This window comes from Bufo bufo, chromosome 6 (assembly GCF_905171765.1).
Source record: "Bufo bufo chromosome 6, aBufBuf1.1, whole genome shotgun sequence".
Lineage (NCBI taxonomy): Eukaryota > Metazoa > Chordata > Amphibia > Anura > Bufonidae > Bufo > Bufo bufo.
In genome coordinates this window covers 260,628,538-260,652,913 of record NC_053394.1, presented here as the reverse complement: position 1 = coordinate 260,652,913, position 24,376 = coordinate 260,628,538, and the positions used below count along the sequence as shown (strand labels likewise).

General features: G+C 42.7%; 1 protein-coding gene across 1 annotated transcript in view; it reads right to left on the bottom strand.

Annotated features, from left to right (window-relative positions):
- Positions 1-24,376, bottom strand: part of ZSWIM8 (zinc finger SWIM-type containing 8) — a 134,121-nt gene that overhangs the window by 5,352 nt on the left and 104,393 nt on the right. The window contains exons 15-25 of the mRNA XM_040437848.1: positions 23,335-23,459; positions 18,067-18,301; positions 14,800-14,949; positions 13,113-13,335; positions 12,725-13,014; positions 11,356-11,579; positions 10,745-11,218; positions 9,099-9,267; positions 6,375-6,548; positions 4,003-4,122; positions 3,453-3,631 (exon numbers count right to left, since the gene is read on the bottom strand). Coding sequence (XP_040293782.1) covers positions 3,453-3,631; positions 4,003-4,122; positions 6,375-6,548; positions 9,099-9,267; positions 10,745-11,218; positions 11,356-11,579; positions 12,725-13,014; positions 13,113-13,335; positions 14,800-14,949; positions 18,067-18,301; positions 23,335-23,459 — 2,363 coding nt within the window. The remainder of the gene's footprint in view (positions 1-3,452; positions 3,632-4,002; positions 4,123-6,374; positions 6,549-9,098; positions 9,268-10,744; positions 11,219-11,355; positions 11,580-12,724; positions 13,015-13,112; positions 13,336-14,799; positions 14,950-18,066; positions 18,302-23,334; positions 23,460-24,376) is intronic.

The following is a 24,376-nucleotide window of genomic DNA, read 5'->3' as shown; positions in this document are numbered from 1 at the left end:
GCCCTCATACAGGTTCTTAAAAATAACTATAAAAAAGTTATGGGGGGGGAAGGGGGGAGACATAGGGAAAACCCTAAAAACGAAACCCAGAAAACTATGGTGGAATTGTGTGGTTTCTTTTTCCAGTTCCATTCCAGTGTATGAAATACAAAATGGCGCCATTTGAAAGTACAAATTGTTGCGCACAAAAAACAAGCACTTACATGGCTATGTGAACTGAAAAATAAAGAGTTATGCTCCGGGAAGGCAGGGTTAAAAAAAAAAAAAAAAAGGGGGTTCTCTGGGAATTATTTAAAATGGCCACACGCAACCTGTCCTAGAATTTTAGCAGGGCTAACTTGCAGAGCTGCCTAGTGGGGTGAAGGTGTCCACTCTACACATTATGCTCGGGCACTTGCATATACTACATGTTGGTGAGTTTTTCTGTCAGGCTGCTCAGTCATAATGACATATTGTAGGCAGGATCACATCATTACCCTCTATTGTAGAGCAATGTAGTGTAGGTAGCTCTGCAAGTGGAGGCAACGAGTCCTGCTCACATTCTAGGACAAGTTGCTTGTGGCCATTTTATATAATTCCCAGAGAACTCATTTAAATAATGAAATAATTTAATAGATCGGATCATTATGGATGCAGCAATACCAATTATGTATATCAAGTACCTAGCACCCTACAATTACATTTGTGGGATGCCGATCAGTGGACAGAGGGCGCTTGCTCCCTCCCTCTGTCGAACTACTCTGATGCCATGGTTGCTCTTGATCGCGGCATCTGAGGGACTAATCGTCCATGATTGGTGTTGTCTCCGATCACGGACAATGCCAGCAGGTGTCAGCTGTATAAAACAGCAGGCACCCACTGTATATGGCGCCCTGTTCAGAACTTGAGCAGACCCCATGTTTCAAAACCTGACATCCAATGTACATGTAAAATGGATGTCAGGATAGGGTTAAGTTGAATATTTAATGTTCTCATGAAGGGAATTAAAAAAAAAAAAAGTCACGGGCACCAAATGCCATTTAAGAGCTTCATAATTTAGTCATTTATTAGTCTATTTTCCAGGAAACAGAAAAGGAACATACTGTGAAGATTAAAAAAACCATTAAAATATTTGATAGCTGCTTAGTAAGGTCTGCACTAGGATCATCTACCATTACTGGAATGTTCAGACAGAATATCCTGCATAATAATATATCATGATATGTTAGACTTCAGCTTAACAATAACCAGTAAACAGAACTACCAGTCCATCCAGTGGTTCACAACCACAAACCTGAAGACCGGCTACTGTCCTATCTGAATAGTGACAGACATGCTGATTTCAACAGATATTTGTGAATATGCTGAAGATTAGTTTGTCAAACTCAGTTAATAGGTGCAGCAAAACTGCAAGCGCTATAGCCAAGGAGTTTAATGTATTCATCAGATGAAAACACCCCATATTTCCTGCCACTGATTAACAGCTTTCTCCCTATTTACAGTAATAGGGGAAACATTGGAAAGGAGCCCACATCTCATCAATATACTGGACTCCTACATCATGGCTCTCCTTACCCCCTACTTGTAGACTCTTTACCGCTTGTTATATATAACTCTTTTAGCATGCCAGAACACTAAAGCTGCTTTCACATGACCATCTCTGGTCCATAAAACACACTCATTTGAGCTGAAATATAGTGAAACTGATAACAGTGCAGCTAAACTTAAATGGTCGCTAGCCTTTTACACAACTTTGCATAAAGCAATAGTAGGAGCGACCACAAGAAACTTTGTAATATGTTTTATCAGTGAGAAATGTCTAGTTCTCAAGTTCTCAGCTGCTTACCAGCCCTACCCCCCACGCAAGTTGCTTTTCACTTTGAAAAATGCCTTTTTCCCATCCAGGATGGATCATCTCTGCAGGAGGATCATATTACAACATGTCAATGCAAGTTTATAGAGAGAGGGGAGGGGGAGGAGTGAGAGTGAGCTAAGGAGATAGGAGACTGTGCAGCTACATAGGAAGGATATAGCTCAGCACAGGTGCTTCATGGGCAAAAATACAGATCAGTACTTCTCTGCAATGTCCTCCATTATCCTAAGGCCCCTTTCAGATGAGCAAGTGTCACGCTGCGGACTCGCAGCGCAGCACCCGGCCTTACCTTCCAGCATTGCCGGGGTCACATAGCATTATACTGATTTATGATGCTATGTAACCCTTAGAGGTCTGGAATTTACTGGATAACACTAACTTAATACTGTCAGTGTTATTCAATACATTCCAGAACTCTAATAGTTACATAGCATCATAAATCAATATAATGCAATGTGACCCTGTCAGGCAGGGTGCTCCGCAGCGAGTCCGCAACGTGACACCCGCTCGTCTGAAAGGGGCCTAAGTCTGCTTCTCTGTGACTGTGAGACAGTTAGGAAGGAGATTCTCCTCTACTTTTTATGTGTGCAGTGGATGGCAGCTAGTCTCCACCCACCATGTCTTAGAAAACAGCAAACCAATTTTTTTTTAGCAAGCACATAAGAAAACTGCAAACAAATGCTAGATAGAAGTGATATAGTGGCCAGAAATAGTGTTATTCCTCATGTTCACACACTGTACTATTAATTAATTCAGAGTTTGTTGAAAAGCTCAGTATCTGCATTGTCAGGGAAAACTGAAGGCTGTAGAAAACAATTTTTTAATAAAGACGAATTGGAAAATGCTTTTTGCTGCAAATAAGTACAATGAGGCAATATAAATTTCCCCACAGGTGCCCATTACATTTAAAGGGGTTGCGTTCAGCAATACAAGCCACTTACTAATGTGTTGCGATTGTCCATATTGCCTCTTTTGCTGGCTGGATTAATTTTTCCATCACATTATACACTGCTTGTTTCCATGGTTATGACCACCCAGCAATCCATTAGCAGTGGCCGTGCTTGCACACTATAGAAAAAAAGCACCAGCCTATGAGCGCTCTCACAGTCCCTGGCACTTTTTCCTATTGTGGGAAAGCACGACCACCACTGATGAATTGCAGGGTGGTCGTAACCATGGAAATAAGCAGTGTATAATGTGATGGAAAAATTTGTCTAGCCAGCAAATGGGGCAATATGGACAATCACAATACATTAGTAAGTGTCTTGTATTAACTTTCTCTACATGATAAATGCCACTTGCGGAAGTAACACAAACCCTTTAAGGTGAGGAAGCTGATAGAAGGTGAGGTACCACACTGGAACCTTCCCTTACAGGCAGAGCTATCAGTCTGAAGCACTGCTCATTATCCATAGTATTGGGCATAGTGTAAACGCAGTGCCTCCCCACTAGTTGATCTCAAGGAGTGTCATAAACTAGACTGAACCATGCAATTATTTTCTGGAGTACTAGAAATATAAATTGGGATCATCCCAAACTATTTTTTTAATAATTTCAGAATAATGTACGCATTTTCAAACTTACTACAACATTAAGTTACCTGCATGTAAGACTGCTGACAGCGCTGCACCAGCTGATGGAAGGCAGGGGTACGCAGGTGGTTATGGATGTGGGCAGGGTTAAGCCGCTGAAGTGCCTCCATAATAATCTCCTGTAGTACGAATGGGCTCAGCACACCTTTGGCTGCTCCGACGCAGAACTGGTGCACGTAATTCACACCTGTGGAAAGTGAAAAAAATACTAAATGCAGAACACAATAGCTGGAATCTGAAATATGGTAAAAACGCAGGCATCCGAGATGAAAAACCATTAACCCATAAGTGCCCATTGGTATTGTGAAAGACTACATGATGCTCAATGTCATTTTATTCTGGTCAACAAGCCCCAGCTGTCGGCCACATGCATTCTCTGAAAAGGTCAGTTATCACAGGATGCATAAATGTAGACTCATTACCGGAGGAAAAAAGGCTTCGGCAATTGAGAATGATTGGTATTCATGGCATTCAGCAAAAGATTACTTCGTTCAGCTGAAAAGACCACAGTATGCTAGTCACAAGGTCCTCTAATCCATTACCACAACCTGTCCTTACCTAACTTGGCAGCTAGACTCAGCAGCCACTTGACGTCCTCAGTGTATGGGGGGCTTCTGGAGAAGTTGTTGGGGTGGTCATTGTGGGCTCTACGACCCAACATCTCTAATGCCAGCATCCCTGATGGAAATATAGCAAATACAATGAACAGTACGTATTTAGTAATGACAAATGTAATCCACATGAACCCATCAGATTTGTACCACCTATGTCGGACATCATTTGAGTCTCAGATAGTCAGAAATACACCTCCTGAGACTAATGCGCTTCCTCTCCCCCACATTTTATACTGCAGCTTAGCCGCCATGTATAAGAAGCAGCACATTATTAGTCCAGTCATTAGTCAAGGGCTAGAGAGCGGATCTCTTAGGGCCAGTTCACACAGAGTTTTTTGGTGCTGATTTTGGAGTGTTTCTGCCTCAAAATCAGCTTCAAATGCCTCAAAACAGCCTCCCATTCATATCAATGGGAAGCAGCACTTTTGAAAAGCTGCTGCATGTCCTATCTTGGGCCACAATCAGCGCTGACTCTCCACTGAAATGCATAGGAAGCAGAAAACAAAAACCGCTCCATGAAAATCCATTTTGTGTGTTTTCCGCACTTTTTTTTTGCGTAGATCTGCTTCTAAAACTTCAAGCTGAAAATTCAGCTATGAATTGAAAAAATTTTGCGCAGAAAAAAAACACATGTATTCTGTGCTTATTTTTGAAGCTTGTATTTCAAAATCAGTTATGTGAAACGGGTAGATCCAGACGTAGGATTTTGGGACGGGTTTCAGTGCGGTGCCGAAACCGCCTCCTATTGTTTTCAATGGGAGGCTGCACAGTACTTTTTGCTGCGCAGTTTTCAAGACCGCACCAAGACCCCTCACAGAGCTGCACCCAGAGCCTTCTCGCAGAGTGGGTCTGCATGAAAAACCCACTGTAGAAGCCGCAGCACGGCGGTTTCTGCCGTGGGATATGTTGATACGCTCTGTGTGAACCTACCCTTACGGTGTCTTCACCGGTGTTTACTCAGAAACAGAAGCACATCATCCGCAAATAAAATGACACACAATTCGACTGTACTTATCCGGATCCCTTCATAAATAGTTAGTTCCAAATTACCTGGCCAAAGGTTCCACTGTCAAATTAAAATGTAGAAGTGACAGTGGACACCTTGGACGTGTGCCCTTAGTTAATTGAAAAGGGTCTGGAAAAGAGGCCTCAGGTGTACATTCATGCTGTGGGAGTGCCATACATGCCCAAAAGAAGGGTTCAGAAATGACCTATGATGCCCATTTTGTCTAATACCCTACCTGGCCACTCCCATTAAACATTATAAGGCTACTTTCACATTAGCGGTTTTTGCGGATCAGTCATGGATCTGCAAAAACGCTTCCGTTACAATAATACAACCGCCTGCATCCGTCATGAACGTATCCGGTTGTATTAGGTCTTCTATAGCCAAGACGGATCCGTCATGAACACCACTGAAATTAAATGGGGGATGGATCCGTTTTCTATTGTGTCAGAGAAAACAGATCCGTCCCCATCGACTTACATTGTGTGTCAGGACGGATCGGTCTTGCTCCGCACCACATTGCGGATAGAAAAACGCAGCTTGCAGCGTTATTCTGTCCGCGATGGGGATGCAACCAAATGGAACGGAATACATTTTGGAGCATTCCGTTTCGTTCAGTTTTGTCCCCATTGACAATGAATGGGTGCAAAACGGAAGCGTTTTCTTCCACTATTAAGATCCTATGACAGATCTTAATAGCGGAAACGAAAACACTAGTGTGAAAGTAGCCTCAAATGCTTTTTCGGCATCCAAGGGAATTCGTATTTATCTAGTTGGGGATGAGAAGGAACTCTAATGCTATCAGAACGTTTCCGATATTTGTAACCGCCACCCTCTCTTTCAGTGCAGCGGTGATACTGCTGCAGCCAATCAATGGCCTCAGCAGTCTTGTGCCATAGACCCCTGAAGGCATCAGTGTATATGGGAACACTTTTGTCTGAAGCTTTGACAAAGGTGTTTTATCAAAATTCATAGCCTTTTATACTGTGTATTATGCACATGGACTTTTTCATGCATTGAAAATAAACTAGAATAGTTTTATAGGACTCCTGGGTGTTCATTGTCTCACTCCTTCCAAACACAGTGTCCCCACCTGTCCATGGGTCTTGTCTAGTGTTGCAGCTCGTCTCCCCTTCAGAAACTATGGACGGGTGCTGCTCTGTATTTGTAGGAAAGCAGCCATGTTTTTTGAACCCTGGCCATGGTATCTTCAGCCTACCACTGAGGCCACGATGCAGCTACTAGTGGTTGTAATTGAAAATAAAAACATTCCAGAAGGGAATGCCCCCTCGTCCTGCACAATGACTTACCAACACGATAGGCAGAGTGGAGGTAGTGTAAGCACTGGGGGCTGACGGGCTGACTGTGCTGCTCATCCTCCACAGGGAAGCTCCCTGTAACCAGCTGGGCGGGTTGAGTGGTTAGTGTTGTCAGGCTAGTGCCAGGGATTGCTGGAAATGTAGTTCCTGTGTGAACGCTCCCTACTGGAATCAAGAAAAGGAACAATGTGATCGGAGGCCATTATTACACCCAACCTTTGTTAACCAGAAGTGTAACAGATCAGGGGACCACTCTTCAAAAACTCATCCTGTAACAGAAATTCAGTAAGGGGAGTCTGTCACCAGGAAATTCACTGTTAAGGGCCCCTTTACACAGGTCCAGTGATCCGATTCAGTTTCGCTCCAGTTTGAAGCAGAAAATGCCAGAGGGAAACGGCAGCCTGAACTGATCCCACAGTTTTCTATGGGTTGGCGGGTGTCGAATAATGCTGGACAGAAAAACGCTGCATGCTCAGTTTTTCTGTGTGGCGCTATCAGGGTACAGACCCCGGACCTGTCTACTGACATGCAGTAAATGTTCGTCAGTTCTGTCCGGCTCCTGATGTAAAGCGGGCCTAAACCAGACACAATGCCTTGAAGGACTAGCTCAGGTGAATGTAATGATACTTTTACTTGGTAACCGGTTGCTTCATTTTGGAGAAAAAGTACTTTTAATATGTATGCAAATGAGCAGTTAAAGGGATATTCCGATTGTTTGAAGTTATCCCCTATCCTACCACTGGGACCCTCACCAACCACGAGAACGGGGGCCTTGTAGCCCCTCTTAACTGAACAGAGTGGCCGGTCGCACATGCGTGTTACGGAAGCTCTGTGAATAAAGGTGTAGACTATAAGGACTCAGGATCAGTACAGTATAGGTAATGCATTTACATCAATGGTTGTATTCACAAGACAGTAGGCATTTTGTGGTCCTCAAAACGCGTATCAGCAAAAAATACGGATGATGTCCACATTGCATCCGTTTTTTTTTTTGTTGCAGACCCATTGTAGGGATGCCTATTCTTGTCCACAATTTTTTTTTTTTCCGGAATCTATTATGATATCATACCGTTATCATTGGTGGTGGTCCAACCTCTGGGACCCCACTGATTCGGGGAATGAAGGGTCACAGTGCTACATCCCGTTCCCCGTTTTTTCCTGCACAGCGCTCTGGACCACCCAGCTGTGCAGGTAAAAACAGTGAAGTGGAAGCAGAAGTAAATCAGCACTGCAGCCTCATAGCTCATATTGGTAGGTCCTAGTGATATGCCATCCATTTATAAAATGGGAATACTGCTTTACACCGCGTTCCAAATTATTATGCAAACTGGATTTAAGTGTCATAAAGATGTAATTTTTTGTTTTGGATGGTATTGTGTCTCAGGGCTCGTGGGTCACTGAAATTAATCTCAAACACCAGTGATAATAAGTTTGACAGGTGAGCCCAATTAAAGGAAAACTACTTAAAGGGGTTGTCCGGGTTCACAGATGAACCTGGATCTAACCTTTTTTTACTGGTCCTCAAGTCTCGCCTTCCAAGTGTTGATCGACAGGGCCAGGCATCGTTCGCATCATTCTGCCTGCCCTGGGGAAATCTAGCGCCGTTCAGTATTCTGCGCAGGCGCGATGAGGAAGCTGGCATCCTGTGGGCGTCCTTCCCTCACTGCGCCTGCGCAGAATACCAAACAGCGCGAGATTTCCCCAGGGCAGGCAGAAGGATGCGAACGATGCCTGGCCCTGTCGATCAACACTTGGAAGGCGAGACTTGAGGTGGGAGACGGGAGCCTCTAGGTGCCGGAGCAACGCGCCCCCCCCTGCTCCTAGAGGCTCATTTACATATTATAAAAGTAAGAATTCTACAGTAACGGGGGCACGGATAATTATTAGAATAGCAGAGTTAGGTGCAGCTGACATTACCACATCGCTAATGTAATACTGAAAATTCTAGCGACAGAAACCCTTTAACATGTAACTTGGCCTGTTAAGATGTTTTTGATTGAAATAGCTTTTGATTTCAGTAAATGTGACCTCTTAATGCTGCAAACTCAACAAAAATGACCATTTTCAGTTCTTTACAACCTATAAAATGTTTTGAAACTGCTGTGCAGAATAATTTGGAACAGCATTTAGAGTTTTTTCATTTGTGAAAAAAACACTTATCATTGGGAGGTTTGTTCGATTAAATTAGATTTATACTCTTAACGGTTGATGACGTGAAAATTATACTGTGTCATTTGCATCAAACCATTTAGGAAAATCTGAGAAAAAAATATATAATTTTTCATACATGATCCCATTTCATGCTAAAAAAAAAAAAACACTGCTGAGAACAGCTTTAAACTGGTAAACCTGGCTGCCTGGAAATGACGATAAGGAGACTGAGGAAAAAAGAAAATCCATACATGGTGAATGGTGGGGGGGAAGGGGGACACAAATCAATCTACAAATGAAATGTTCAGTTTATGATACAACATAAATATTGTCATATGAATAACTGAGTGGTGATAACGCATGTGAAGCTCAATCCCCTCACAAGCATAACCAAAGATAACTTCCTCTGAAGAGGAGTCTGAATTGGCGTTGCTATGGCAACATCTCCAACCCGCATCGGCGGTGAAGGATTATAGCAGCACCTAGTGGTATCACAGGGGCACAACGGTGTGAAACGCCAGTGTCAAGTTCCTTCTGGAGGATTGGTCATTGAGGCTTACTCACTTGCTACGTTGGATGTTAGCGACAGCCCTGCTTCTGTATGATAAGGATGGACAGCAATCTGTGTCATTGAAGGGACAGGAGCCCCCGGAAAAGACACAGCTGTAGCTGCAATAGAAGGAGTTGTTACTGTGTAGGGATACTGGGCTCCAATGAACGCTGGATGAACGCCCTGCAAAAAAAAGCAAAATGATAGTCACTGCACATTAGCCTTGCCGTCTGACCTACAAGCTAATCGTACCCAACTGATTACTATGTATGCTCTATCCTCAGAAATGGTTTTCACTAAATTGTAATTCCCCAAAAGATGGGTTTATAACTACAGAGAAATGTAGTTCTGCTAACGGTATATGCACTATACCCAACATAGTCTGGGCCCCTCAGCTCCAGAAAATGGATGGGTTTCATCTCGGATCTGGTCAAACACAGACCAAGAGAGCGTCATGTGCAGAATTACATCCAGATAGTCACATGCAGTTTGGGGAAGGACCTTTCCTGTTTCACATGGCTACACTGCCATGCACAAAATAAGGTACTTAAAAGGGCTATCCTACATTTTAACACTGATGACCTATCCTCAGAATAGGTGATGAGTATCTGATAGGTGGCGGTCCAACACTTGGGACCCCTGCAGATTAGCTGTTTACAGTACATTGTATAGCGGCTGTGCTCGATATTGCGTTCAGCCCCATTCACTTCAATAGGGCCGAGCTGCTCCTATGCTTAGGGAAAAGCACAGAGAAGGCTGCGGCGTTACTGCGAGCACTGCTGACTTCTCTAACAGCTGATCGGTGGGGGTCCCGGGTGTCAGACGTACTGTCTAAGATTCATGGTTCATACAGCAGTTGTATTATTCTGGCATGTGCACTCCCTAAAATAGGCATAGTTTGTGCAATAAGAGACGTGCATAGAGATCTCATAGGTGCAGGACCTACATCGATCTCTAAAAACAGTTGGCTGCTGCATCCAGGCTGTGAAAGTGGATTGGGTTGAGGAAAATAGCAGAGCTATTTTATGGAAAGCACACTATGTTGGGCTGTTTCCGTTTAACCCAGCCAACTATCACAGCCTGGGCACATGGTGAGGCACGACAGGGTCAGGAGAACACCATACTAAAGATAGGTGTTGGTCTCAGAGGTGGATCTGCAATAAATATCTGTGATGGGCGATCAGAATGTCAGATAATGGACAGGTCAGGTGGATGTTCTGACAGGAAAGCAAAAGAACAGCAGGTGGCAGCATAACAAGAGTAACATCAATATTTATGCACAGGAACATTTTGTTAATGATCCAATTGAAAATTTGTGTTTGGTGTTATCTATTACAGAAATGTAATATTAAATTGAGGGTCAACCACACAAAAAAAGAGGACTCTTCACTGCTTGTTATATTCCTCAAGCTACACATAACTAAAACGCAATGCATAATGATAAAAATAAAAAAAGGAATTAACCCTAGGAAATACTAAAATAATATAGCATATTAAACCAGGCAAAGTAGGTACTTATTTACGAATCACTAAGAATGACCAGTATGTGACACATCACCTCCACTCAATGCTTTCACACCATGGCTTTGGACTAAAGGTCATTATGGACAACATTTTTGCACTTGTTTCAGTGCACCACATCCCGATCTCCATTGTTTACCTGTGTGTACAATGTTCCAGGAACTGGGAAGACTGTTGGCTGTGGCATTTGCTGACGAGGGATTCCAATGTACTGTGGAGTACACACAGTGGGTATGTGTGTCTGGAGAGTAGTATAAGGGTGTAGTCCCTGGCTGTGTGCATGAGCCATTGCCGTATGCTGCTGGTAGATCGTTGACCCAACTGATATCACCGGGACTACGGTTGCAGCAGTCACTGCAGTTGCCACAGTCACAGTGGAGGTCTCCGGTATTATCCTGCTGTCTGTAAGTCCACGCACCATCTCGGACACCGAACGAGCACCTCCTGTACTGCAGCCAGTAGCTCCTTCTCTTTGCGCTGGAGTGCCACCCATCATTTGCTCATACAGCCAATACCACTGATGAGCCACTTCAAATAAGACTTCAGGGTAAACACCTCCTCCTTTAGCTGCGTCCTCCACTGCCATGCAAGCCTTCTCTAGCATCAGGTTATCCTAGGAAGAAAACAATCAATACTTTTACATGGCTAAAAACTCCCAGTGCCTTACAGCTTTAACATTAGACTTAAGTTAATGCATGCATGATAGATGTGAGCTACAAAATGCATTCATCTCCAAGCTATGGTACCTACCTGCTCTTTGCACTGCACCAGAGCTCTCTGGATCTCATTGGGGTTCAATGCATGTGCATGAGGGAGGCAGCTCAGAGCCAGTTCTGCCGCTGCTCGAACCATATTGGAATCTCTAGCTCGGGAAGCCCTGTCTGCCAAAGAGGCTACCTCTGGTGGAGTGAGATGGCCATCCCAGCACTCCACAAGAATATTTAGTGCTGCACTTCCAATCTCCATTGCCTGCCCTGGAATCCAAAATTAGGCTGATCAGTACAAATAATAAAAAGCACTGCCATTTATATTCATGTGTGATGCAGAAAAGGTGAATCCATTCAGGAGTCGGGAAATAAATGTGATGGACTATGGGGTCTAAATTAGCCCTGCCACAAGATAAGATGTAAAAAGTGTTTTACTGGTCAGAATTCTTCAACAGATAAAGACTGACCAAGAAACACTTTGGACCAAACTAACTCTTTTTGCATCCTTTCCATTGCAATGCTGAATAAGATCCCGTTACTCACTACGTTTTTCTATCACCCTCATTCTGCAGTCACTTTCAATGGCAACATTTTAACCCAAGATATACAAAAAACAAAACAAAAAAAAACATGACCAAACACTTATTCAGCGGTGAAACAGTGTAGAAACCATTTGTCCCAAGGTCAGTTTTCTGATTGTACTAAATAAATGAACCTAAATAAAATTAAAGGGACTTCAACGGAATGAATACTGTTTATTACAGGAACCTTGTATACCAATCCAGTGATGCGCCATGTGGCTGCAGAGGGAAGAAACAGTAGTATATATGCCTATGGTATTGTGGACAGAACAAGCAATGTCCTAGGACCTAGAGGAATCACGTGCTGATTTTATTCTGTAGCAGCAAAGGAGCCAGTGTGCCCTACAAGGGACGGTCTCCACTGTATCGAAGCCCCCGTTCTTTAGGTTGACCTTTAACATGTGTGTATAATAGGATAATGTTATTCATTCACTCTTCAGTTCTTTACACCAAATCTCTTTATCCTCTAAGCTGAGTAGTCTGGAAACGGTAGGGGGAATATTATTTACAATCTTGCAGGGTCCCATGTGCCGCATGTCCTTTCTGCGTTCCCACTTCCATGCTTAATGTCCACTTCCTTACATGCAATGTCTGTCCCACATCACTCCTATAACCATCTCATTTTCAGTTCTCCTGTAGACATTCATCTGTCTCTAAAACTCAGGGAACACACCTTCCTGCTACCTTGCATACTCCCACCTATAAAGCTGAAATATTAACCAGAACACTTGAAGATCACCATCGATATAGTTTCAAATACATAGTTATTAAAAGAAACACCATGAATAAGAACATTGCTGCAGATTCCAGTGATCTATTAGTAATGCTCACCAGTTATCCAGGAGACGTGTGAAGAGTAGGTTCTAGACAGCCAGTTTGGAGACACAAAATTGTGTAGGCCCAGGGCATAGAGACCTATCTCAAAGGCACAGAGGTGCAGGTTGCGATGGGGCCCTTGGTGTCCACCGCTGGAGGATGGATGTGTAAAGATGGATGTGCTGCTGTTCCCACCAGCTTTGATGAGGACAGTCTTGGCCAGCTCAAAATAGAAGTGGGCAGCTGCTTCAGAGGGTTGATTAGGGACATGGGGAGCATGGCTCTCCAAACGACGGCCTTTGTATCTGGACAATTGAAACAGTCAAGTTATTTACCCTAAATTTTATTTCTACCATATGACAGATAATTGCATCTATATTATATTAAAGATGTAATCACTTACCTTCCAACTTCTACCGTCTTGGCTCTGGCTCCACCACTTGCCCTCCTGCTCCCACTAGACGATGATGAACCAAGTGAATCACTTGAGGAGCTGCTGATACTATCACTGTCCTGCCCTCGTCCCCAAGGAGTAGCACCCCAACCACCACGAAGTGGTCGGCGACTAAGTGTTGGGGAGCTGTCAGATGTAGTTTCTGGCGCGCTGCTGTCAATGCTAGCCATCCCTTTTATCAAAACAAAATATTTATAAAATATAAATAAAATAAAAAAGAAACAATACAATTTTGTAAAATGGCAACAGATACGGTGATACAGTCTTTTTTATATACTAAACATATTTATTCCCATTGAAAAGGTAGAACCTAAAAATCATAGAACACTTTCTGGATATCGACTGATTGTTGTTCATCTCCAACTGGATTATAATGTATGTTTCATCTTCGTTTCGGCAAGTGGAACGCATAATCTGCCTATCCCATTTCTGGTCTGTGGAACGCACTTCCAGAAACTGGAACAACGCGCAGTTCCAAGATTCCAGAAGCAGCACCATAACCAATTCTAATTACTGATTATTAGACACATTAACCACTGAATTATTGAGCTGTCAATATGCCTAATCATTCAAAAGCGTTGCTAAAATGACTGGAACCCCAATAAATTTATAATTTTAACCAGATGGCCTGCTTGATTCTTCTTATCCATAGGGTACAGAATTTCAATCACCAGGATCAAATAATTGGTCCATTGGAAATATGATACACTGGTCAGGAGGGGGTGACTTGATATACCCTCTCCCCCACTTATGATGTCAGTCTGTCACCTTTGCCCTTGGAGTTATGCGATACTGTTTGGTACTGTTTCTGAGCACTGCTATATTGTTTCTTTTTTGTTCATACTTACCTTATTACCCTCCTGGCCACCATCCAGACTCTAAATGCCTGTGTGCACTCCATCTTGAAGACACAGCTTATTATTGAAAACTCCACTTAGAGGTAAATAGGTGTTGTGGTCTGTGCCCCTTTCAAGAGCATCTTCCATGCACCAGGTGTTCTATTTTGTATTCTTATATGAGGTGTCGATAAGTTTCACATTACTTGTAAAAGCACATTTTATACTGCTACTTAAAGAGAGCCTGTCGCCACATAGGCAGCATGCTATAGAGCGGAAGGAGCGGAGCAGATTTATCAATGTTTTAAAAAATGTATGTGTGTAAATACACACACTAATATGTAGCTCTCTCTATCCATAAAATAAGAACAAGGTGCGGGTCACTGTATCCGTCACTAACCGTCAATGGTGGAGGGCTGACGGATTGCTGGATTGTATGTATGGCAGGAGCGGGAAGTGCTGTTCACTTATAAGGGTGGGTACACACAAGCAGTGGGGATGAGTTTTTCATGCCGTTTTTGAAGCCCAAATAAGAAGGGGATAATAAAGTATACAGGAAAGATTCTACTTCTGTCTCTTTGTATGAATCCACTTCAAAAACTGCATCAAAATGGCACATATGAATGCACGCCAATTCTTCTTTCACTCCTCATAGTGAGTCACAAGCACAGCTTCAGTGCATGTCACCCAGGGGCACATATAGGGTCTTACCAGCTCAATGTGACGCTTATAAAAGGTGTTATTGTGACCTCTCATTATCTCATCCATAATTATATCAATGCTGACTGAAAGTTAATTACCTGTGTGCTTTTTTTTCTGACGCACTGGTGAACCCCAGCACCTCCCATTATATCCTCCTCGGTTTCCCAGTGCCAGACGGCTTGGTACTTTTCCTTCCTGTTTGTACACTTGTGCTTCCACCGGTTCATTGCTTGTTTTCTGGGAACTATCTGTAACACAGACACACAACAGTGTTAATACAGGTACGGCTCTGTTCACATAGGAGCAGAACAATCAAAATGACATAAGTGCCAAATCCCTAACATGATAGATACTAATGGTGCCCAATAGACTAAACTGATTGTAATGGGATCAACTGAATTTTCGTCATGGGTCACCTGCTCTATTTTGACAGAATCGGCGACAGAGGCTCCCAATAAAGCCTGTAATGTAGGTGTGAACACAGCCAAATGTATAAATACAGTGTAAAACTTAAAGGGAATGTGTCATCAGAAAATTACATTGTTTAAATCCATTTTTATGTTAAACATATTTTTTTTATTTTTTATTTTTTTAAAGCCATAGGCTTAAGATATATCAAGACTTCCTGTTCTTTGAGAGCAGCTGCATAGGCCATAGACCCAATGGAAAGGGGGGTCCCCATTGACCTATATGGCAGAACTTTCTAAGCATTCTCTGTGACCTGTACAGAGGTCAGGAGGGAGCTGCTAAGTTATGATATCGCCTACTGTGAATGGTGGATACTGTGTTATCTATATGTCGTCGTAATTCAGCCTGTGATGATAATGAGATGGCTACTGAAAAGTTGCCTGTACAGAACCAAAAGTCTCAACATTTTATTAGACCTAGTGTGAAAACTGCAGGATTTTAGATGTGACATGGAAAATTAAAGAAAGCTGTTTAACACAAGAACGTGATTTACACAATAGGTCATTTTCTGATGATACATTCCATTTAGGGCTCATGCATACAGGCGTTTTTTTGGCCTCCACTTGATCCGCATTTTTTGTGATTCAGATACAGACCCATACACTTTAATGTGTGATGTCTGCATCCATATGTCCTTTCCATGCCCTCTGCAAAATGATAGAACATGTCCTATTATAGTCCGCAGTATGGACAAGGATAGGACAGTTCTATTAGGGGCCAGCCGTTCCACAAAATACACATGGCCGCATCCGTGTTTTGAAGATTTGCAATTTGCGGACCACAAAACAGCCAAAAGGTCATGGACATGAGCACTCAAAGGGATAGTCCCATTTTTAACATTCCTTCGTCCACAGAATATGCCATAACTGTCTAAAAGATATGGGTTCCACCTCTGCGGCCCACTACTATCTACAGAATGAGGGTCCCCAGACCCGAGGCTGCTTCTGGCCTCTTGGACAGGTGGCTGTGCCTGGGTACATCTCTCTCAATTCACTTCCATGTAAATTAGCTGAGCAACTAAGCATGGCTGCCACAGAAATGAACAGATAGAGAATGGTGTGCACCTCTGTCTGTTCCGGTGTTCTGAAGCATATCTTATATGCATGCAACAAATACCTAGGATGACAACACCCCTATAGCAATGTGTATGTTAGGTACAATAGTGCGCATACTTATATTATGCTGTGTGTAATATTTGAGATTTGACGTTTCGGGGACTGCTTCTTCTGTGAAGCATATTAGTCGATATAATAAAGTTTTTATTATTTAATAAAAAAATAATAATAATAAAAAAAAGGTATGATAGTTGCCAGGACAACTTAACAGACTAGGGTATAGTTCACGTCAAAATACCAATGACCATACTGCTTCAATGAGACAGAATAGTAAGGGTACTTTCACTTGCGGCAGAGGATTCCGTCAGGCAGTTCCGTCGCCGGAACTGCCTGCCGGATCCCTCAAAACGTATGCAAACTGATGGCATTTGTCCGACAGATGTCAGATGGATCAGGATTCTGATCCGTATGACAAATCCATTGAAATGTCGGATCCGTCTCTCCGGTGTTATCCGGAAAAACTGATCCAGCATTTATTTTTTTCTAATTTTTTGCGGTCTGGGCATGCGCAGATCGCAAAAACTGATCCGTTTTGCCGAAACACCTGGGGCCAGATCCGGCATTAATGCATTTCAAATGGGAAAAAATGGATCCGGCATTCCAGTATTTTGGACGGAGATAAAACTGCAGCATGCTACGGTATTATCTAGTCCTGAAAAGGCAAAAAGACATCCTGAACGGATCGCTCTCCATTCAGAATGCATTAGGATAAAACTGATCAGTTCTTTTCCGGTATTGAGCCCCTATGACTGAACTCCGTGCCGGAAAAGATTAACACTAGTGTGAAAGTACCCTAAAGACACAAATATTTAGGAATGTAATGAAAACTGGTGACTGTAAAGGGGCTGTCCCATGACTAAAAATTATTTTACTCTGTTAGATCATGCAAATTAAGTTTTCAATTGGAACCATTTAAGTAAAAAAGATCTCTGTCTATATCTAGCCATTACATATTTGTTTGGCACCCCCTTGTGTTCTTTTTATTTTCTGAGAACATACACCAAATGGGGCAGATCTACTAATCCTACATATGGAGTCTAGACCTGCACCAGATTTATCACTGTGGCTCAGGCTGGATGATGAATCTGGTGCAGGGATAGAAAGTTTGGTCTAACTCTATACCCACTATTGATTGGCTTAGTTTGAGACAGATTTTTATGGCGGATATTAGCCCAAACCTGCTCGAGCAAAGCCACACCTGCTTTCCAGCACTAGAACCAAATGCACCAAATGGTGCTAATTTGCACTACATTTTGGCACAGTTTACAAGAGTGCATAGGTGCACTGACATTAGTAAACGTGTGGCAATGGGTTCTGTGCTGCTTAGAATAAAATGCCTTTATAGACTTGTAATGTTTTGCATTATCTAATATCTGTCAGACCACCTCTTTAATGTGAACTATTTTCGCTCCATGGTCTCTTTACACTGCATGAGGGACCACGTCATTATTTCAGAAACGGTCATAACTTTTTGGACTACAAACCAAGAGAGGACAATATGGCTATGTCAATCACTCCCCTCCTACATGTCCATGCATAATGCAAGGGAAAAAGAAAAAAAACTGTAGTGAAAATGTATACATTACAATACACTTCAAACGAGGTTGTCCAACAACAACCCATGTACTCATTCAGTTGTCTTCTCCCATTTTTCTCTCTTTTGTTGGACAAGCCCTTTAAGATATTCCTGAGGATAAAAGACTGACCGTACACATGTGAGCAGTACAGGGTCTATAAGGTATAACAGCATTATGTGTAAGGAAGGCTAGATGAGCAAGGTACCCTGTGTGTTCTTCTCAGAGAAGTTTTCAGTAATCCCTCCATGGACCGCGGTGCTCACACCTGGCTGCTGGTGCGTGGCTGGGCTACCTGATATTATAATGGCTGTTGTGGACTGGGAGGCATGTTTGGAGGGAGACTTTTGACTGGCTGTTGTTGGTTTACTGGAAGAGTAGAAGGAACTAAGAGTTTGAGGTTTGTGAGTTTGACTTTCACGATCCAACAGCTTGTCCAATATCTAGAGGTTAGGGAAAGAAAGAGAAAGAAAATATAATAAGTAAATCAGTTTAAGGGATGGCATATTTCAGGGATATGTCATCACTTACTAACTGGAGGCTCTCGGACCTCTAGGATCCAAACCAATAACTAGAGCACATATCTTAAAGGGGCCTTCCAGTTACTTCAAGTTATCCCCCGTCTGAGAGAATAGGGGATAACTATTAGATTGGTGGATCTGCACCCCACAGCCCACCCCCAACTTCCCAAATGAACATTGAGGCATGCGCACTGCTGCTCCATTCATGTCTATGGGGCCTGCTGGAAATAGCCGAGTGCTATACTCCGTCATCCATGCCAGTCCTATGAGAGGAATAGAACGACAGTGAGCTCCGGACCTACCGCTCCATTCATTTCAGGAGGTCTTGCAGTGTACGAGGCCCCCATTCTCATGACTGGTGGGACTCCCAGCGGTAGAATCCCCACCAATCTAATAGGTCACCCATCCTTTGGATGGGGATAACTTAAAATAACCGGAATATCCCTATAAAGGGCATCTGTCAGCAGATGAATACCTGGTTGATCTGTTGCATGTGCACTTGGCAGATGAAGGCATCTGTGTTGGTTTCATGTTCATATGTGCCCGCATTGCTGAGAAAATGAGCCTCCAAGAGCAACGGGGGCGTTCCTGTTCCTTCTAGAGGCTCTGATCTCTCTGCAACTGCTGTGCCCTCTGCACTTTGATTGACAGGCGTAATGATATTTACACAGCCTGGTCCTGTCAATCAAACTGCAGAGGGCATGGCAGTTTCAGAGATTGTTGAGCCTCTAGGTGTAACAGCAACTCCCCCGTTGCTCCGAGGCTCATTTGCATATATTAAAACATCATTTTTCTTAGCAATGCAGGCACATATGAACATAGGACCAAGACAGATGTCTTCATCTGCCAATCACACATACAACAGGTCAGCCAGGTTCATCGGTACAAATCTGCTGACAGATGCCATTTAAGTTCAGCAACTCAGTACTTTGCAGGTCAAACAGCATCCCTGTGCAGAGGCTTATGTGACCGGGGCTCCTTCATTATAATGGATGTTCCAGAGGTTAGATACCCCACATTTAGTAACTAATGACACATTCCTGCAATAAGTTACTACATACGGTGAAAGGAAAACTCCTGTAATAGGGAAAAATATTTGGGCAAAGAGCAATATTCTTATTTGTCATGATCAGTATTTCATATTTTTGTACAGCTTAGGCTGTATCCACATAAAGTTGCACCGGTAAAAGCTCTTCGCACACACACTGTGTATCCATAGGGTCCCATTGACCAGATGTATGCCAAAACAGTATCCTATTTTGCTTATGGAACAGCATCGTAGAACACACTATTCCATCCAGTAAAAAAATGGATTATACAGTGACATATGCTTCTGCATGGATTATGCAGCTGGCAGAGGTAAATGTCTGAAAATATTCCTTATGCATACTTCCAATGTGAGCAGTGCCTTAGACAGATACAGTTAGGTCCATATATATTTGGACACTGACACAAACTTTGTTTTTATTACCTGCTTACTAAAACATATTCAAGTTATAGTTATATAATGGACATGGACATAAAGTCCAGACTTTTAGCTTTCATTTGAGGTTATCCACATTAAAATTGGATAAGGGGTTTAGAAGTTTCAGCTCCTTTACATGTGGCACCCGGTTTTTAAAGGGACCAAAAGTCATCGGACAATTGATTTAAGGGCTGTTTCATGGGCAGGTGTGGGCAATTCCTTCATTATTTCATTCTCAATTAAGCACATAAAAGGCCTGGAGTTGATCTGAGGTGTGGTGCTTGCATTTTGAAGATTTTGCTGAGAAGTAAACATGCGGTCAAAGGAGCTATCCATGCAGGTGAAACAAGCCATCCTTCATCTGAGAAAACAGAAAAAAAAAATCCCCAAAATTTCTACACTATTAGGAGTGTCAAAATCTACAGTTTGGTACATCCTGAGAAATAAAGCACTGGTGACCCCTTCACAACAGCCAACCAAGTGAACAACACTCTCCAGGATATAGGCGTATCAATATCCAAATCTACCATAAAGAGAAGACTGCATGAAAGTAAATACAGAGGGTTCACTGCACGGTGCAAGCCACTCATAAGCCTCAAGAATAAGAAGGCTGGATTGGACTTTACTAAAAAGAAAAATCTTAAAAAACCAGCACACTTCTGGAAGAACATTCTTTGGACAGATGAAACCAAGATCAACCTCTACTAGAATGATGGAAAGAAAAAAGTATGACGAAGGCATGGTACAGCTCATGATCCACACCATCTGTAAAACATGACAGAGGCAGTGTGATGGCTTGGGCATGTATGGCTGCCAGTGACACTGGGTCGCTAGTGTTTATTGCTGATGTGACACAGGACAGAAGCAGCCGGATGAATTCTGGGGTTTTCAGAGACATACTGTGTGCTCAAATCCAGCCAAACTGATTGGTCGGCGTTTCGAAATACAGATGGACAATGCTCCAAAACATGAAACCAAAGCAACCCAGGAGTTTATTACAGCAAAGAAGTGGAATATTCTTTAATGGCCAAGTCAGTCCCCTGATCTGAACCCAATAGAGCATGCATTTCACTTGTTAAAGACTAAACTTCAGACAGAAAGGCCCACAAACAAACAGCTGAAAACCGCTGCAGTGAAGGCCTGGCAGAGCATTAAAAAGGAGGAAACACAGCGTCTGGTGATGTCCATCAGTTCAATACTTCAGGCAGTCATTGCAAACAAAGGGTTTTCAACCAAGTATTAGAAATTAACATTTTATTTACAATTAATTTGTCCAATTACTTTTGAGCCCCTGAAATTAAGTAATTAAGTTTAAAAAATGCTTTGGTTCCTCACATTTTTATGCAATAATTTTGTTCAACCCACTGAATTAAAGCTGAAAGTCTGAACTTCAACTGCATCTGAATTGTTTTGTTCCAAATCCATTGTAGTAATGTAGAGAACAAAGATTTAAAAAATGTTGTCTGTCCAAATATATATGGGCCTAACTGTACATATGTGACCATTACAAGGGAGTAATCCAGTCTATTTTGGATCCATTAGGGACTAAGCGCTGCAGAAGTTACAAGTCTGATGGCTACAGGCTAACCTGTAACATACAACATTGGAATCAGGGTTCCACCAGGTATTGGAGTATCAATACTTTTTTCAATACTTTGATGCCCAGTTTGGTTTAATACTGTCATTTTTTTCGATACTGCACAGCTTACTATCAGTTCCGATTAGAGAACATAGCGCACAACACGGTGCACCATGTTCTCATCAGAGTCAGTTGTGGCATTGTAGCTCAGGGAAAGTGCAGAAGCCGAGAAGACGGTGGGGGTGAGAGCTCTTGGAGGACAGAGCTCACTACCCACTAGTCATGTGACCCTGGAAGTGTGATGTCACAGGAAGAGGCGGGGCCTTCTGCTCACTAGAATCTCTTCATATCATCACTATTTAGTATTGGTGTCTGGGGGACAGTGGCTCTGTGGTCACTGCATGGCTTGTCTCGGATTCTTGTGATTTTTTTCATTGGATTGATCGCACTGTAGAAGGTGGAAGAAGACTGACATGTTTTACTGATCTGGATTGTGATTCTCTTTGCTGGGAGTAGTAGTGCCACAATCACTGGTGACCGAAAGCAACAGCAGTGTTATAGTCTACATGTGTATACTGGTGAGGGATGAGATTTACATGGAACTGTATGTTACAGAAGACTGGCAGAGGGGAGTAATGTTATTTAAATGGAACTGTACGCTACAGAAGACTAGTAGGTGTGGACTGATGTTATTTACATGGGACTGTATGTTACAGAAGACTGGAGGAGGGGATGATGTTATTTACAGTTAAAGGGGTTCTCCGCTTTTCCTATATTGATGAGCTATCTTCAGGATAGGTCATCAATATCAGATCAGTGGGGGACCTACTGCCATCACTCCTGGCGATCAGCAGAAGAGACCGCAGTGCTGGTATGAGCATTACCTTCCCTTCACTCTTTACCTACTCGCCATTGACATTGCAGCGGTGAGCAGTGTAATTGCAGCTCCTCCTATTCAAAGCTCTCTCATTGAACTGAATGAGACGTGGGAGCTGTAATTGAACTGCTCCCCACTGCAATGTCGAGGTAAACAGTGAATCGAATGCAGCACTCATATGATAGATGGAAAAAAAGGCCTATCCCTTGTTTAAACGTAAAACATTTATTGAATTAACCTTCACGTTAAAGGGATTCTCCTCCTTTCCTCAGGATAGGTCATCAATATCAGATTAGCGGATACCCAACTGCCGGCACCCCCTGCTGATCAGCTATATGAAGAAAACGCATCATATGAGTGCTGCATTCTCTTCACTGTTTACTTGCTCGCCTTCGACTTTGCAGCAGTGTAATTGCAGCTTCTCCTATTCTGAGCTGTCACATTGAAGTGAATAAGACGAAGGAGCTGTAATTACACTGCTCACCGCTGCACTGTCCATGGCGAGCAGGTAACAGTGAAGAGAAGGTAATGCTCATACCAGCACTGTGGTTTCTTCATACAGCTGATCGGCACTGGTGACGCCAGCAGGGCCCCCGCTGATCTGATATTGATGACCTATCCTGAGGATAAGTCATCAATATAGGAAAATAGGAAAGGAGGAGAATCCCTTTAATGTGAAGGTTAATTCAATAAATGTTTTACGTTTAAACAATGAATAGACCTTTTATTTTTTTTGGCAAGGTATCGATTTGGTATCGAGAAACTTTACTTGGCATCGAAATTCAAATTCTGGTATTGTGACTACCCCATTATTGCTATAAATAAATGAAATCATATGTGTACAGGTACAATTCCTTTTGCAATGGAGCACAGTAACTAGAATGTCGCTGACTAGACTGTTAGTTTTAGGTGTAAAAATGAGCGATGGAGTAGCTTTCTGGTTTAATAGTTCTGCCTTCCCAACCGGCATACTAAGAGAGACACACATTGTGATGTATTGAATACATTGTTCTTGGCTTCAGTTCTTTAAATACCTTTTTCAGCTTTGATTGATCATCTTTGTAGGTAATCATTAGAGCTAGTGCCAAATCACCCTTCTCTCTTCTGGTTCCCTCACAAAGCAAAGGATGCTCTGCTTCACTGACTGTGGTCTTCATGCCTGGGCAAATGAGTGAGAACAAAAGCAATTAACACCTGATTATTTTCAGTGTTTATACCAATATACACAAGCTAGAGTATAAAAGGGACAAACTGATTTCAAAGCTGTGGATGTTCACCGTTATATCTGCCATCTGCTAGATGTATAACGACAGAACATAGAAACAACCATTACAGGAGCCTGGACAACTTTACTCTTCAAGGATAGCTGGTATTAGGAAAAAGTTCTGACATGTCATAGGTTTAGACCAGGGGTGCTCAACCTGCAGCCCTCCAGCTGTTCCAAAACTACAATTCCCAGCATGCCCTAATAGCTGTAGGCTGTCCAGGCATGCTGGGAGTCGTAGTTTTGCAACAGCTGGAGGGCCGCAGGTTGAGCATCGCTGGTTTAGACCAATGGGCGCCCTAGGTGGTGAGATGTCCACGGTCACTAATGGGACAGAAGTGTAGGGCCTAGTTCACACTTCAGTGTTTTGGTAGGTGTTTGGTCAGTGAATTGCATCAGTGATCGTGAGCCGAAACCAGGCACGCAGCCTACACAGAAATAAGGTAGATCAGTGGGGGTCTCAGAATCCATGTATCTACCAATCTTTTTATTAAAATGACAATTATACTTTTAAGAGATATTCCAAAGAAAAACTAAGTTTAATGTGATCTTACCTCCCCTTTTTTTTTTTTTTTTTAAATAGGTAGGCCATGCTTGAAATATGGGCCTAAAGGGTTCCTATAAGAGCATTATGGTGCTTGTACTTGTAGTGGTAGTGTGCCACATCCCCCAAACCGCAGGAGTGCAGTTTGGTGGCACAGCACACCACCACTATGACTGTAGAGATGTACGATGTAGCGACAGAATGTACTGACAGATGGCCACAAAGTGGACGCACTTTAGCATGCATATAACGGCTGCAATTCCCGGCC